The following is a 15,895-nucleotide window of genomic DNA, read 5'->3' as shown; positions in this document are numbered from 1 at the left end:
TAGCTGGAATCATAATTTACCCAGCCACCATCAGCGGCTTGAAAGGACACTTAAAGTGGCTCTCAGCGTTGTCTTAATTAGTTTCCATCAGCGCTGCAAGTGTTGCAATCACCTTCACTGTAAAGCCACATCAATCAGCATAATCTTTTTACCAACACAGCAGGTACACGGTGGCACGTTTACTCATCGCTATATCCCTTTCTTTGACGCGCCACCTATTTGCAGAACTTCCTGCGGGATCTCTTGAAGGAGGCGAAAAAGATAAACGACGTGTCGGAGGACAAATTGATTGAGTATACCGATACAATGGTGAGTTTGTGTTTCAATAAGGAAGTACCGGGTTATCGTAGAACGTTTAACCGATTTGACATTATTGGTGATTGCTTTTTTTGTTGCCATTCCCAGCTACGAGTGTTTGATGCAAACAAAGATGGAAGACTGCAGCTGTCGGAGATGGCAAAGTAAGTAAAGAATTGAAAGGTTTAACGTTAAATAAATTTATTTGATTTTTTTAAAATTAAGGTACTTTTATCTAAATGTTTTCCAAATGATTCAACAACTCAAATTGGTAAATATTTTTATTTAAAAATAATTCTTTAAAAAAAATTCCAATCAAAAAAGGACAAAATTTCCACAAAGAAAACATCCCTCCATAATTGAAAGGAAAACTTTTTCCAAAGTGAAAGTGTCTGTTTTTGGGGATTGTTTCTCGGTCATAAATTTCTTCCAAATTTTCACACCCTTTCTTGTGGTTGTCTAAGGCTATCAGTGCGTTATTCCCCAGTAAAAGTAATCCCGTGTAACATTTTACAACGCACTTGTTGCGTTCCGAATCATGACAAAAGAATAAATCTTTCCCGTTTGTATGCTTTTTTTCCTGGTAGTAAATAATATATTTACGCACATAAAGTTAGGCAAGAATCCAATTTTTTTTTAATTGTTGCTTACAAATTAAAAACAGTCTTGAACGTGCTTCTGTGTCATCCAAGCGATCAAAAAAGTTCTTAGACCGAACACCGGTTTTGTGGAAGTAAAATTTTCTCCATTGAGCTAAAGTTTGATTCGTTGTTTTAATTAAACTTTTTGTCTTCCGTTTCTTTCCAACCCCCAACCCCCCCGCGTCAGACTGCTTCCAGTGAAAGAAAACTTCCTGTGCCGGCAGGTGTTTAAGGTAGGTGTCAATAAGCCAATTTTGGGATAATTTTTACGTGCCACATGAAGCGGAAGCGGAAACTTTTGCTGAGATCGAACGTTTGTTTCTGCGAGTGGGGATGATGTTTTATCTCTTGAATCTATTATTAATTGTCTGATTTTGAATATTTTTTTTCTTCAAAACACTTCTCTTGTTTTATGGTTTCTTTTGAATAATTAAAGAACTGTTCTCTTAATAACTTTTGGGCAATATGAAATGTATTAGGTACTGTTGTGATTATTGTTATAAGCAAGGAGGAACATCATTTCAAAATATAATCATAAATACACACAATAACATACATTTAAAAAAAAGAAAATCCAGCCATAGCATAGAAGCTTGTTAGGAAAAATGATCCTTTCCTTGCAAAGAAATGATTTTTATATCCCAAACATATTCAAAAGAAACGGAAATCACATCTTTGCTAAACCACATAGATGTAAAATTAAATTTTTCTTTCCTTAACCTTCTGTAGCAAAAAAAAAAACACTGGGTCTCGCACCAAGCAGAACCCCGGGTACATAATATTCCCCATCTCATAGTGTTTATTCAGTATGATTTGTATGAAAAATGACGCTCAATTTTAGCTACATTCGTTCGTGATTATGTGCAGTCAAACTTAATCTGTACATTATTATGCCTACCGTCAGCAGTTTTCATAACGTCCAATATTCCACCGTTTCTTAAATGAAGTCTGATTTATGCTGCAACACTGATTTATGCTTGCTGTACCGAAAACAAAAACACCAGGGACACGAGAATTCGTCCGGAAGCGTGGGTCAATATCGGGAAAGAAAAATGAAACTTTAAACGTCGGTCCATTCGTCAAAAGTTACGCAGTCTGTCTGGACTCGGTCCCGGTTTTTGGGTGAATTTAAAAGCAACAAAAAAAGCGAGGGAAAACAAATCCAGGCCAACCTTCTAACAAGAAAGGCAAAAAAAATCTTTTAGACCTCAGGACGCCTAAGGAAGGGATGGTTTTGTGGGAAGTTTTGTTTGTGTCCTTCATCGCTGTTTGGTTTTGCTTTATTTGTTCGTTTAGCTGTATCATTTTCCCTGTCGGAACTATAAATGAGGATACACATAAGACTAATTTGAAGGCAGTCTCGGTATGCCTGGCCTAGGCCGAAATACGGTCCCTTTACGGTGCTCATGGTTGGTTAACCCTTGCATGACGACGATCTTTAATTTAGCCATCCTTTCATTTCGTACTTCAAATATTGTCGGTGCACTTCGGAGTTGGTGTAATCCAACTTCGGAGTCGGAGTGAACTCATAATTTCACTCCGGAGTTCTCATCACTACTAGACACGGATAAACTGAATGCCCGGATAATAGACGTTCTACTATAATCTACTTAACACGATCTATTGCACATTTCAAAAACATCACTCCAAGAGTATGGAGACGATGGGAAAAACATTTTTGAACTAAAACTATTTCCACGCACTAACCGCTAGCCAACCCACACATTTGAGGGTTGATTTGTAGTTGTCCTCAAAAATTCATCCGACAGGAAGCAGCGTAAAATTCGCACGAAAACTTGCCACAAAACTTCACCTTCCTTGGTATCAAACTTTTTTCGACCGTTAAAATTATTCGGTTGTTCAAAATTTGGAGTGCCCAGACTGATGGTTCGATGGTCCTGCTTTCTTCGTACCGGCAACTTACTGAACAATGCTCGGAAAGTTCCGGAGTTGGATCAACTGCACCGCAAAAACTAAAACCAAATTCTCTGTCCCTTCCGAAAAATGCTTCAAGGACACCGGTAGTAAAGGACGTGTTTCGATATTTGCAAAGGAAGCAAATTGTTGACTGAAAAACTTTCATTTCTTCCCCTTTTCTTTGCTATTAACTTCAGCTAGGGATCGTTGGTGCTTTCGCTTGAGGAAGGAAAATACTTGTCAGACTATTTTCCAAACCATGGCGAAAGCCGAAACACTAGGGATTTGGAGTTTTTGAGGTTTTTGTTGTTACGAGTGAAGGAATTTTTTTTTTCTGTTGAGATCGAAATTATTCATCATGAGTACGGATTGCAACTAGCGTTGTGGCGTTGAGTTAGGCTGCGGAAAAATATAGAAAAAAACATCGCTCATAATCGACTTTTCGAATGTTTCACAATTTATCCCTATCGCTTACTGTCTGTCTGTGCTTCATTAAAATAAAGTCTCCGGTTTGTTATTATCATAATCTCACTATGTTTCACCCAAACTGCAATTAGCTTGTTCACTTTCAATATCATTCTTCTGTAGTTTTTTTTCTGTTATTATTTCTTTTCAAATTTGTTTTCCTTTTCATTAATTTGTTCTTATTTTTCATAGGTTTTCTACATCAGAAATATCACCAAAGCATTATTTCAATTTTTTCATTTTTCTTTTCTTCACTCATTTCCTTCTTTCATTTTCTTCACTTCAGTTTTCTTTTATCACTTGTGTTGTACCGTGTTGTAAAAACCGCTTCCAACCTTTCTTCCTCACCGTTCGTCGATGTTTTCACTACATATTTCGCTTCAGAAAAAAAACAAATCAATCACGCAATTTTCATTATAATAATATCACTCTTATCTTCTCTTTTAATCTCTCTATCTCTGCACAACTCTTCCGTTTGTATGCTGCGTAAAAAATAATGTTAATAATAATAAATAAAACGCAAATCAACAATTAAACATAAAATAAAATAACTCCCGCACAAACAAATGAAACTACCGCGCCAAATACAAACAACTGGGTGCAAAATGTGTAACACAAAAACTGACAACAAAAAACTGCGTTAAAATATTTCAAAACCACTATAAAACAAAATAAAAACACAACTCGCGCTGGGCAAAACACCTTGCACGAACCAATAACAATAAACAACAAACGTCAACTAACACAAATCAAACGGGCCTCCCTGAATGAAAACACATGAAAACCCAAAAAAAAAAACAAAACATCCCTTTTTGTAATCCTTTACGAGCGACACCCTAGGAAGGGAAAATAGACGAAGAAGTGAGTACCAGCCCTCCGTCCACCCTTAAAGGATCAAAACAATAACGCAATACTGGCTGTTTTACGATCTCTTTTGTCTTCGTTTTTGTTTAACTATAAATACATTTCTCTCTATCTCTATCTCGTTCATCTGTTTTGATTGTGTTGTGTAACTTAGCGGTAACAAGTTGTTTGTGGTTTTTTTTGTCCAATTTACCAAATTGCAGCTACGATGTTCGATTGTTTCACTTGTCGCTGGTTTTGTTTATGCTGCGTCGCTTTCGTTCATTGTTCAAATCGGTAGACAACCATTTGCGGGTAGTGAATGTGGCAATATCATTCATTTTGTTTTGATTTCTATTTTCTTTTATTGCTTTTCACAAGGAAATATCGATACGTTCGGGTAGTTTGATTTTTATTTTGGTTCTTTTTTTGCATTCTTTTGTGTCATTTGTTTTTTTTATCGATTTCGTTTCTATTTAATCACTTTAAACTTTTGGTGATTGCTTTAGGGGGAAAAGCGATGTGTGAAAGCTTTTTCGTTTTTGCGAATCCAATACCGGAAAAAATTGAAACTCAATTGTGAGTGTGACATTAATAACACTCGTTGGTGGTTTTCACTTGCCATTTTGGCACTAGTGACAAATAAAAAACAAAGTTCTTTTGTTTTATTTCCCATTCCGTGGATGGCTTTGTTTGTGTGAATAAAACCGAACTTTTTATTTCAATTTTCTTCTTTATAGTACACATGTTTTTCATTTCCATTATCGTTAAATCGTATTCGTTACGATGCAGGTGTGACAATAAACTATACGCCTTTTGCAAACCACCACCGTACAGGTGACATGTGTCTCGTTTAATTACGGATTCCATGAAATATTTGCAACTCGATGAAAATGAGATAATAAATCGAGCGGTCTGATCCTTTTACTCGCCTTCAAACTAACCATCACACACACTTTTACCGAAACAGAAACAAAAAAAAACATGTAGCTCTACCCGTTCCTACGTAACATAATTAACCCCGTAACTGCCATTTACACATGGTTATTTAATAAAATTTAAAACAAAAAGTTTAGCATGAAGGTTGATAGCATGAAGGTTAGAGTAGATTAGAATCCTGTTTAGTGCATGATTATTAAAGACAATAATGTTTGATTCTATTTATTTTATACGTTTTTGGTAGAATTTTGGGTTAAATAATAAAATTAATTATTAAAGTTTAAGGCACACTTTAGTACATAAATTTAATTTTACAAAACTTCTTCTTCTTCTTAGCAACTTCTAAGGTCATGTCGGTTCCAAATTTACACTCCTTAATGCCTTAAATGCCCTGTTCCAGTACGTTGTTTTTGATCCCCTTTCGAACACTAGAAATTATGACTAGAAAATGATAAAGTAAATCAACATTTAAACGACAATTTAAACTTATCCTTATCAGTCAAATTTACTATAAATATTATGAATTTAAGTAAAAAAATGACAACCTGTCAACGTGGTCTAATAAACCAAAAATAGCTATCAAGTCCAGATTGATTGTTAGATAAAGAAAATTTATTTAAAAAATTGTTTTAACAGTACTTTGAGTAACACAAAAAATTTTTTCAAAATTGTACATCGCCGATAAAGCGACATTTAAGCATGAATGGTGCTATTAAATCACAAAAACCCCTAAAACACCAATAACTGTCTGGTACCATATGTGGGCTGTCCGGCTCACCTACTGCATTCCATGTTTTAATAAAATCGAAAAACCATCTTCCGACACATTTCCTTCACACCTTTCCAAACGTCGTCCCTTGCGTCGCCATGTTTAGCCACCGGTGACATTCTTCCCACCTGTCGTTTGCTTACACGTGCATGAAATGGAAACGGTGTGCTATACACAACCACACAGCTGCCCACATAAAACAAAGATAATGATACCGTTCGGTACGTTCTTCCCCGCCTTGGGACGAACTGTAACTGTGGCCTGAAACTGTGTCGATAAGCGAGTGTAAGAAATCCTCAGGTGAAGTCATATGCACGTACGAGTAAACGAATGTTCGAACCAATCGTCTGACAGCATGGGACATGGGACGTTGTCTTTGCACAGAAAGATGAGACACTTTTTAGGACATTCTTCCAAATGTTACGCTCATTTTAAATTCAATAAAGCTTTGAAGGTGAAGGAACGCGATCGATTATTAAATGACTGTTTTGTCTCGTTTACCAAACAATCGTTACGGTCAGTGAAATGAAAAAAGTTACACAATTTAAAGTAAATCCACTCTTGGTCGGTTACGTTCAAAACTAGACACACCAATATCGTCACATTCTTGCAAAAAAAAATCTGAATGGTGGTCGTTTTATCTTCGCTTTACAACCAACGTAACAATTCAGAAAAGTTTGCCTGGCATTATCCTTAAAAAACCTCTCTAGCTTCTACTTATAAGAAGCTCATATCTGATCTCTAGCAAACGATTATTATGCACTGAAGCATACGGCACCGTACGTTCGTTCATAAGATGCTATAAGAAACTGGTCTTGGTCTGGCAGAAAAGAACAGAACATAACATCCCACATTAAATATGAGAACGGAACATAAAAGTAAAGCAAAAAAAACAATGAAAAAAAATCCGAAGGCTTTGTTTCCTACCAAAGCTGAAGAGAAAGAACGCTCGCAAGTCCTTCCGGGAAAGCCAAAGCTTCCGCGGAACACACAAGAGAAGAGCTTTCGGAATCGGCTCGGTATCACCATTAAGATGATTATTTTACTGTCTTCACACGAAAGTATACTTTTGTGCCACTTGGAACAATGTTTTTTTTCTCTGTGCAGGCATTTGGCGTTGTTGCGACAAACTAAGCTGCCATTGTGTCATTTTTTTTTGTTTTTTTTCGTCCTTCTTTATTCAATGCGATTATGGTTCAATCTTTCCTTTATAGTTTTCTACATTCTGTTTAAGTCTAACTAATATGTACTATGCAGTTCTTTTGAGCTTACTATGTTTTACCGAAAAATAAACTTGTTTATTTTTGGTCTCTACTTTATTTTTCTAAACTATTTCTTATTCGTTCTGTAACTAAAACATTTATAATAATCACTTTAGATATTTTTACCATCTTTATTGACCTTTTTGGACGTTTTGCTAATTTCAAAACGTCGGTTAACAATTTGCTAACACTTTTTTATAACTTATAACAACTCTCTCAACCGTACTTTGTTCATCAAGCTCGAACAACATTGTTTCCTTGTTGAAACGTTCAATGGTAGACCATTTTCAGCATTTTCTCTAATAAAAGCTTTGTGTTTGTTTATTTTCCATTTATTTTTAAACTCAATATCATCCTTACTATATAAACCCCTCCACCATCGTACTGAAATATCTAAAAGTTGTAATAAATTGAATTATATTACTATTATGTAGGTGGCTAAAATGTTTCTATTGGGTTTCTATCAACTTTAATTACCTAATTGGTGTTTCTTTTTAATTACTAATTGGTGTTAATAGTTGTACAATCGGTTCGTATCGTTATAAATAAAAAAAGCTATTAGTGTTTATATAAATTTATCTTGTTTATATGAAATATTTTGTTTTTATTTCCGATATTTTGTACCATGTAATGAATGACTGGTACAGTGTAAAGGTTTATGTAAATGAGTCTACTAGGAAAGTAAAGTTTTCATCTGAAGCTGAATTATTTCATAGTAGCTTTGGCTGACCGTTTGTTTTATTTAGTTACTGTTGTTTCTTCAAACTTAAGCAGCAATATATACTTATATTTGTTTTGTTAAGCATTCATTGACGAATTATCCTGTTTGCTGTAGGATTGTGTCTGTTACATGGCTGGTTTTGTTACCGGATTTAGCAACTTATACCTGGCAATACCAACGCAGCACTTATATGTACTGTTTGCCAATGCTTTCTTCACTTTGCTGCGTAATGATGGTGATTTACTCATTTGTTTTTGTTCCTTTTCCGATTTTGTTTTCTTCCCACGACGTGAAACAGGGCGCCGCCAAGCTAACGAAAGAAGACATCGAAAAAGTGTTTTCACTCTACGACCGTGTAAGAAACTTGCGCTTAGTGTTTGGTAGTGACTCACTAAGTGGAAATAAAATATAAAAAAAAAACATTTTTACCTTTTTTTTGCTCTCTCTAGGACAATAATGGTTCAATTGAGAATGAAGAGTTAAGAGGTTTCTTGAAGGATCTGCTCGAGCTAGTAAAGAAGGTTCGTCGCTTTAAGTCATTAAGCGTCTCTTTCCATCCGTTGCCAACTTTCCATCCCTTTCCTCTTCCACCCCACAGGATTACGATGCGCAGGATTTGATCGAGTTCGAGGAAACAATTCTGCGTGGCGTCGGGTACGATAAGGATGGTAAAATTTCCCGCAAAGAGCTGACAATGATTCTGCTGGCGCTCGCTAAACTGCCCCCGGAGGACGACCAGTAATTAATGGCGTCGGCGGTCTGCATCGAGACTACTAGTAGCAGCCAGCCCTGTAGTAGTAGTGGTAGCAGCAGCCAGGACCCGATCACCAAGGACCTCTTTCCGCCCATTGCCAGCGTGCAGGACGGCATCAGGGATTTGTATCGTAAGTTTCGGCGAAAGATTCACAAGAAAGACTAGCAGCACTAGCCGCAGCAGCAGCACGCGCAATGAAAAACAGGGCAGCTATGCTTTCTTAGTGGTTTTAGTGCTTTCAAAGGTTCAACGAAACGATACCAATACCCGGCATGTTTGTGATGCGCGCTACGCATGGTAGATGGGAATCGAAAGCCCTCCTAGTGACAGTATAGAAATTGAACACCATCAAAACACACCAACAAAAAAAAGAAACACTAATGCAAATACACGGGTGCTGGCCGTGAAGTTTTGTAATGGAAACACAACACGAAAAAACACACCCACACCTTATAATGCCGTTGACACGAAGGTACGCGTACAATTAGAAAGTACAACACAATAACAATAATAAAAGAAAACAAAAGGAACTCAAGTAACAATTCAAAACCCGTCGAACGACCACCAACATGAAACCGACCCGTTAACGAACTCCGTCTGGCAAAAAGTCTGCGATCGGAACAAGCGTTATGAATCTCGTTATTACAAGCGTTACAGACGTTACACTAAAACACACGCGCATACACTTTCCAAAAAAGGCATATCTGCTATTTAAGCGAAACACACTAAATCTCTAATCGAACTATATTCACCAAATACGCTAAATACGCTATACTATCGCCCCCTCCCTTTGATGGAACAATGTGTTGTGTGCTTCTACTCGAGCGAGTTTAAGCCGGATTCATGTGAATGAGTGTTGAGTAACTTTCTCCATTTTTTTTGTTGTTGTTCGCTTCTTTCCCTACTTAACTATGAAACTTTAACATCGAGAAACTGCTCAAAAAGGAAAACTGCTATTACACGAACAAATTTAAACCAACCCGTCAATATTCGCCATATACGTACTAGTACAATGAAACACGACAAACTGACTCAGGCAACGCGCCAACAGTGGAATGGCGGTTAGAAGCTAAGAGCTTTCATCCTACACACTACGTACGTAAATTTTGAGTGATACTGGACCGTTATGGCCTAAGGGACACAAAAGGTGGAGAAGGTTTTTGGTCAAAAAAAAGGTTAAGCAAGGGCGAGTTAAATTATACTATTTGCTAAGTAGCTTCATTTCGTTCCGATTCGATTCGGTGTTGAATAGCTGGAGGAACGCCATTTATCCGGGTGTCGGTTTATCCGGGTGCTGCTCGAAAATATCAAATACAAAATGAAATGTAATCGCATACTATTTTTAAAAACAAAATAAATTCGATTCGCCATACGTTGTTTACTACAGAAGAAGCTTGATTATCCGGACATCTGTCAAACGCCGGTTAATCGATTACCAACGGATAACCGATCCTTTTGTAGCTTTGAAAACGTAAACTCTCTTCGATCGAGTTTAACAAATTTTCTTCTTTTGATAAAAAAATATTTTACAAAAGATTTCTTTAGGAAAAAGTTTAAATATAACCTTTTTCTATTAATAAAAATTCAGATGTCACGGATAATCCGTCAGACGAGTATGACAGGACCCGCCCGAATAATCGAAGCTCTACTTTATTTTGATTTAAGGAAAGGGTTCCTTTTATCCATAATTTCCGCTTACTCGGGGCCCGGGTTGAATAACAAGATAAGCACGGATAAATGGCGTTCCACAGTTTATATAAAACTCACTGGAATAATCATTAAAAACCTACCCCCCGTAACCGTTTGCTTGCGATACATTGCTTAACGAATCGTTGTAAATTCGTAAATGGAAAAATGTTGCAGTGCCAAATGTGGTGTTGTCCCTCCGATCCATACCAAACACCCCGGGATAAGTGTTTAACAAAACAAAAACTGAAATCAGAAAAGCAAACAATGCGCTTTTTGAAGCCATCTCTAGCCGGAGTGGATATGTTAACATTTGTTAGTCCGTTAATCGTTACAACCTTATGCTGTGAACAGTGTGGTGAAATAGTATTTTACAACAAAGCTTTCCGGTTTTTTTCCTCTTCGCTTCGCACTGTGTATGTTGGCCATTTGTTGATGTTTTTTGACGTAGGAAAAAGGAACATACCCATGCCTTCCATTCGATGTGTTAAAGTGCCCCTAAAGTGCTGTATGTTTGGGCTTGTTTTGTTTGTTTGTTTGTTTCCTTTTATTATTATAATCTAATTGTTAGAGAACGATAATGATGTTATCTATGTAAAGCTGTTGCTTGTTGCCCATTTGATGTGGAGAAATGTTTAATTCCCATAACTATACTAACTGGCAATGGATGTGTGCACGTGATGTGTGACGTGAATAGGAAGTACCTGCGGGACTTCTCGGATGTTGGGAAAAGTTTTTAACAAAACCTAATAAATACTACAACTTTCTCTATCTATCTAAATGTTTCCTAATCCAAAAAAACCAAATCTTAATCGAAATGCGAACACTCTTTGAGCAAACTTAAATGCTACTTATCATGCCCCACAGGGTTGGCATCATTGTTACCGATTGAACGTTTAAACATTAATATGAAGATTTATCCTAAAACAGACAAAGAACAAAAAAACATATAAAATCGCTCCTCCTCATTAATTGCCTTTGAGTTTTCTCCATAATACTATTTTTTAAAAGAATAGTCCCTAAAACAAGAAGCTCCAGACAAACTTTCGCACATTCGCGGTGGTACTCTGTCCACGTGTTTAGTGCAGTGAGTGAGATATCTCACCAACGCGATCTTTCTTTTTCAACCCCACAACACGACATCCTTCTACCACTTGGGGACATATGCAATGCATCCTGGTGGTGGAAGAGTGTTGGCGTGGAATACACCGTACCGTGACACACTTTCTTCTCTAAACGCCATACGCAACACAACACAACACACACACAGCAAAAAAATTACACACACACAGCAACACACTAAACAGCATCCCGTTCAGTCTAACAGAGGATGTAAAGATGTAGACAAATGCCTTTTTATTTTTGTTAGTAGACTTCAGCAGCAGATTTTTACTGGCACTATAGTGCAAAAGTGCAAAGATATTACTGTTAAATATAAATAAAAGTGAAACCAAAATCGAGTGTCTGGGTTCATTTCTTTTCATGATGTCATTACTTATGATTCTTAGATATAATATATTTTCTTTATTTATTTATTTTTAATTATTTTGAATCCGAACTAATCCTTTAGTAGATTTGAGAATTCACTCCAAATAAATTCAAACTTTGAGAATGTATGTAATAGCATTGATAGTTCATAGTACTCCATCTATCCAAATTAACAAAAGTTGTCCTATTTTCATGGAATTTCCATTTAATATCCTCAGGATTATTCATAATGTTCCAAGGTATTTCTAGCAATTTTCATGTAGGTATTTTTGCATATTAAATTCTACGTATTGTTACATCAATTTTGCACAACAAGCGCCATTTTATGAATTTTACAAAAATTTCTTCCTATATTTCTGCTACCGATTTTTCTAGCGATTTCACACAATAATCCAGGATTGACGAAGCACTTTCCAAGGATTTTCCAGTGAGTCTTCCTGCAGTTTGTCACGACAATTTCCCGTATCCTGCAGCTTTCCAGCGATTGTTAGATGGACTTTCTTTTTCCACTGATTACCATGGATTCATCAGTATGTTTTGTGACTTTTTTTTCGAAGCCTTGCAACAAGTTTCTGCGATGCTCGTAGCGAGTTTTTTCACAGATTCTTTCAGCAGTTTTCCAGAGCTTTTCACTCTTTTTGTGTTTTTTTTTTCGATAAATTTCCCATGGTTTTGTATTTGTTTGTATTTTTGATTCGAAACATTTTAATCGTTTACCAGAAGTTTCACGGTCACATATTTCCAAAGCACACAGAAAGCTCGCGTTGCGAGAATACTTTATGGGTACCGACCACTAGATGGCGCTAGCGTGTCGTTGAGAAGAAAAATTGTCCTTGTGCGAGGATAACATTTTTCTTTGAGAAGAAAATCTTAATAAATAAAGTCGTTCTTATTATTATATTATACATGGTACTTAAATATTTATCTTACTATTGTGATTATGTTTATACTGTTTGGTTTATTTCGTGATTAAATTTTAATTATAATTTGTTTAATTGCATTTTTGATATTGTTATGAGTTATTAGATAAACGATTAACGATTTAAGAAAATCGAGAACTATTCATTAGACAAATTATCCGTGAGAAAATGGATCGACTACTGTCGAATGCAACTTAAGTCGGGTTTCCCGTACATTAACACTATTATGTCAACAATGCGCTCAACTAGGAACACTTTTTAGTTTGAGACAGCATCTTATGACACGTGCCCCAAAAAGTCTCGAACAGCAAAAAAAAACAGAAACGTGTATTGAGCGTTGGGATGGAAACGTGCAACAAACCAAAAACCTACACATATGCAAGCACACATACATATGCAGTAAACGCAATTCCCTCATCCAGGACGGATGAGACGGCAACCGCAGCCTACTCTGCTCGGTGCAGAAGGAATCATGCGCAGAAGGTCGATGTCAGTCGATGACCTGCACAAAACAGTAGCAAATGCAAACGTTTTGAGCAAACAAAACATAAACAATAAACTTTTTGTAATAAAGCTAAACTGATAACTGTTTTTAAAGTATGTTCAATTAAATGCGCACATTTGTTTCCTTGCCATGCGCTTTTCGGTTTTAGCTTTAGAGAGCTGAAAAGAAAGAGAGACTGAGAGAGAAAAGGAGAAAAGCGAACAAAAGGAACTTAGCGTCCTTGGGAACGAAGATGACGTCACCGGCAGTGGAAGGAATACGCAGGCGCACCTCCGTGAGGTGGAGGAAATTATTTTTTTAAGCTTCAAATAGCGTAAACATGTAGAAGATACCTACATTATAGTAAAATTAATTAACGTTATTAAGCGAAATAAAAAAAAAAGAAGCAAGAGCAAGAACGAGCAAACAACGCGGTCAATAAATATTTTTTTTATTAAAATAATTGTCTTTCGATGGATATTTTATCAAAAAATAATTACAAACAACAGTTGTAGAATAAAACAAGAAGCATAAAAAAACATTCACTGGGCTTAAGTTAAAAAAAATACAAAAAGGTAAATAAAAAAAAGCGACAAACATATTACACATTTGTTACAAGCGTTAATGTTGGTCACCCTCGGCAATATGGTGCGTTTTACACATTTATCGATTTTGGTCGTTTCTGCGCAAGTACATACTGCGCAACAGCAGTCTTGCGTGGTGTAAGGCAGGATGGCAAAACGCCAGCGTGACAAACCTGCGACAAAAGCGGACCTCCCTTGAGCAAACCCTTTTGCATCAGCAGGTTTAACTATGCTACAGCATATTCGAGGGTGAATTCACTGTGCATGACTCATCACTTTCCAGCTTATTTCAGCTTAAGCTTAAAATTTATACTTAGAGTTTTTTAAGCTTATATTAAAACAAAGCATTTGAGTTTTTTTTTTCAATAAATTTGCTACACAAATTCCTCTTATACCTACATTAATATTTGATTTTTATTTCATTCACTGATATGTAAACCAACGACGCATTGGCTACGATTAGATAAAGCAAGTTGAATTCTAACCCTCGTAAAGTAGGGACGCTTAAAAGAGCGATTCGTGACACGATTATGTTCAAAACTGGGGTTGGTTTTGGATTGCTTAAACCGGTCAAACACAATAGGAAGCCATACACCAATTCTTCCAACACTACTACACCCTGCAATCTGTATGGGTAAAGTAAATTAAAGAGGGCTAGCAGAATGAGAAAAAAAAAAGATTCTTCACTTAAGTCGAATCTTATACAATTCTAACAATATAATTTACTAAATAATAAAATTATTGTAATGATAAAAGAATTTCAAAAATTATATTTTTAAGTTATTCAAGTAACAAATTTTACTCTTCAGAATAATTTGTCGTGAAGCTTATATTTAATTAATTTCATGTATTTTAATCCTGGCCAGAAAAACTTGTCTGGTTTTCGCAATATTTTATAGTTAAGCGTCAGAGCGAAGAGAATAATTTAACATTTCATTGCTTTCCATAAAGGTCTTTACTTAAGAAAATTAAAGAACAAAGCACATTCAGAATAAAAATTGGAAAAATAAAAAATAACATAAAATTAAACCCATTAAAAAGATTTGTTTGGAAGTAAGGTAACTTAATGCTTAATATAATTTGCCACAAACGAAAGCGTGGTTTCACGAAAGAGAGAAAAAGAACCAGATTTTAAGCAACATCTCAAGCAAGATTAATGATAAAGCCATGTCCTACGGTCGGTAAATCCCTTACCATAAGCGAATCAATTTACCCAACCTTATGTTCGTCCTTGTGGGAAAAAAAGGAAAAACTAGCCGTCCTCGTGTGCATATGTATTGGGGTTGCTAAGGAAGGGCACAACAGCATCAAGAAGGGTGGAAAACAAAAGCAGCAACAGCAGCATAATAAAATTGAGCCACTACTACCCAACTGAACTGGCACTGAACGCGTTTATCGATCGAAGCAACCCGACCCTGCTTATGTGTGTGCGTTTCTCTTTTATTTTTTTCCGTCGCTCTGCTGTTCTGCAACCGACGCTCAGCCGACTGCAGCAGACTGCTTCGATTATGCTTAGCTCAGGTTGAGGAATAAAAAGGGGGAGTACAGAGCCTTGCTCACCGATGTTGGACAGATTTGCGTTTCTACCCTCGTGTGCTGTACCGAGTGGTGGGATGGATGGATGGCCCTTCGTTTCATCGCTTTCCATGCGCATGTGCCGTTTGCGTGTGGCATCGAGAGAAAGCAAGGCGTATATCGCTCGGAAAGCAGCACAGAGCTGGAGCAAAAATTGTGGAGATTAGTAATGTTTTTTTTCTGCTTTGTACTACAAATAAAACAATATAAAAAGAAACTTTTTACAAAAAAAAAAGATTATTTATCCTTCGCTGTGATACATTCAAACGACATTTTTATTAAGTACCTTCCAATAATCATCCAGTGAAGCCTTCGAAAACGACTTGCGCAAAGAAGAGAAAAGAGAGAAAAGCAAGCGAAAGTTGTTGGCCAAATTGTCTTAAAAAAAATCTCGCCCTTAAAAAAAAAAAAGAAACTGGAACCCCGTCAATACGGATGTTAAATAGGGTGGCTAAGCAACCGGCAAAGGCTACTGCAAAAAGGATATTCATCGCATCTGTATCGTTCCCGTTCCCGCTGCCGCCCTTAACTACCTTCATCTCAGTCTCTC

At 36.5% G+C, this 15,895-nt stretch overlaps 1 protein-coding gene across 2 annotated transcripts in view; it reads left to right on the top strand.

Annotated features, from left to right (window-relative positions):
* LOC125768976 (calbindin-32) overlaps window positions 1-11,750 on the top strand; it is a 55,800-nt gene extending 44,050 nt beyond the window's left edge. The window contains exons 8-14 of one of the 2 annotated variants that reach the window (XM_049437326.1): window positions 226-309; window positions 406-461; window positions 1,126-1,171; window positions 4,161-4,181; window positions 8,153-8,209; window positions 8,304-8,375; window positions 8,453-11,750. In XM_049437326.1, coding sequence (XP_049293283.1) covers window positions 226-309; window positions 406-461; window positions 1,126-1,171; window positions 4,161-4,181; window positions 8,153-8,209; window positions 8,304-8,375; window positions 8,453-8,596 — 480 coding nt within the window. In that variant the 3' untranslated portion in view covers window positions 8,597-11,750. The remainder of the gene's footprint in view (window positions 1-225; window positions 310-405; window positions 462-1,125; window positions 1,172-4,160; window positions 4,182-8,152; window positions 8,210-8,303; window positions 8,376-8,452) is intronic. The other variant, XM_049437327.1, reaches the window with a different exon arrangement.
* Window positions 11,751-15,895: the final 4,145 nt, after the last annotated feature.

The sequence above is a fragment of the Anopheles funestus genome, chromosome 3RL (genome assembly GCF_943734845.2).
Source record: "Anopheles funestus chromosome 3RL, idAnoFuneDA-416_04, whole genome shotgun sequence".
Lineage (NCBI taxonomy): Eukaryota > Metazoa > Arthropoda > Insecta > Diptera > Culicidae > Anopheles > Anopheles funestus.
Note: the sequence above shows the minus strand (reverse complement) of the source record. Positions and strands in the feature narration are given on the sequence as shown.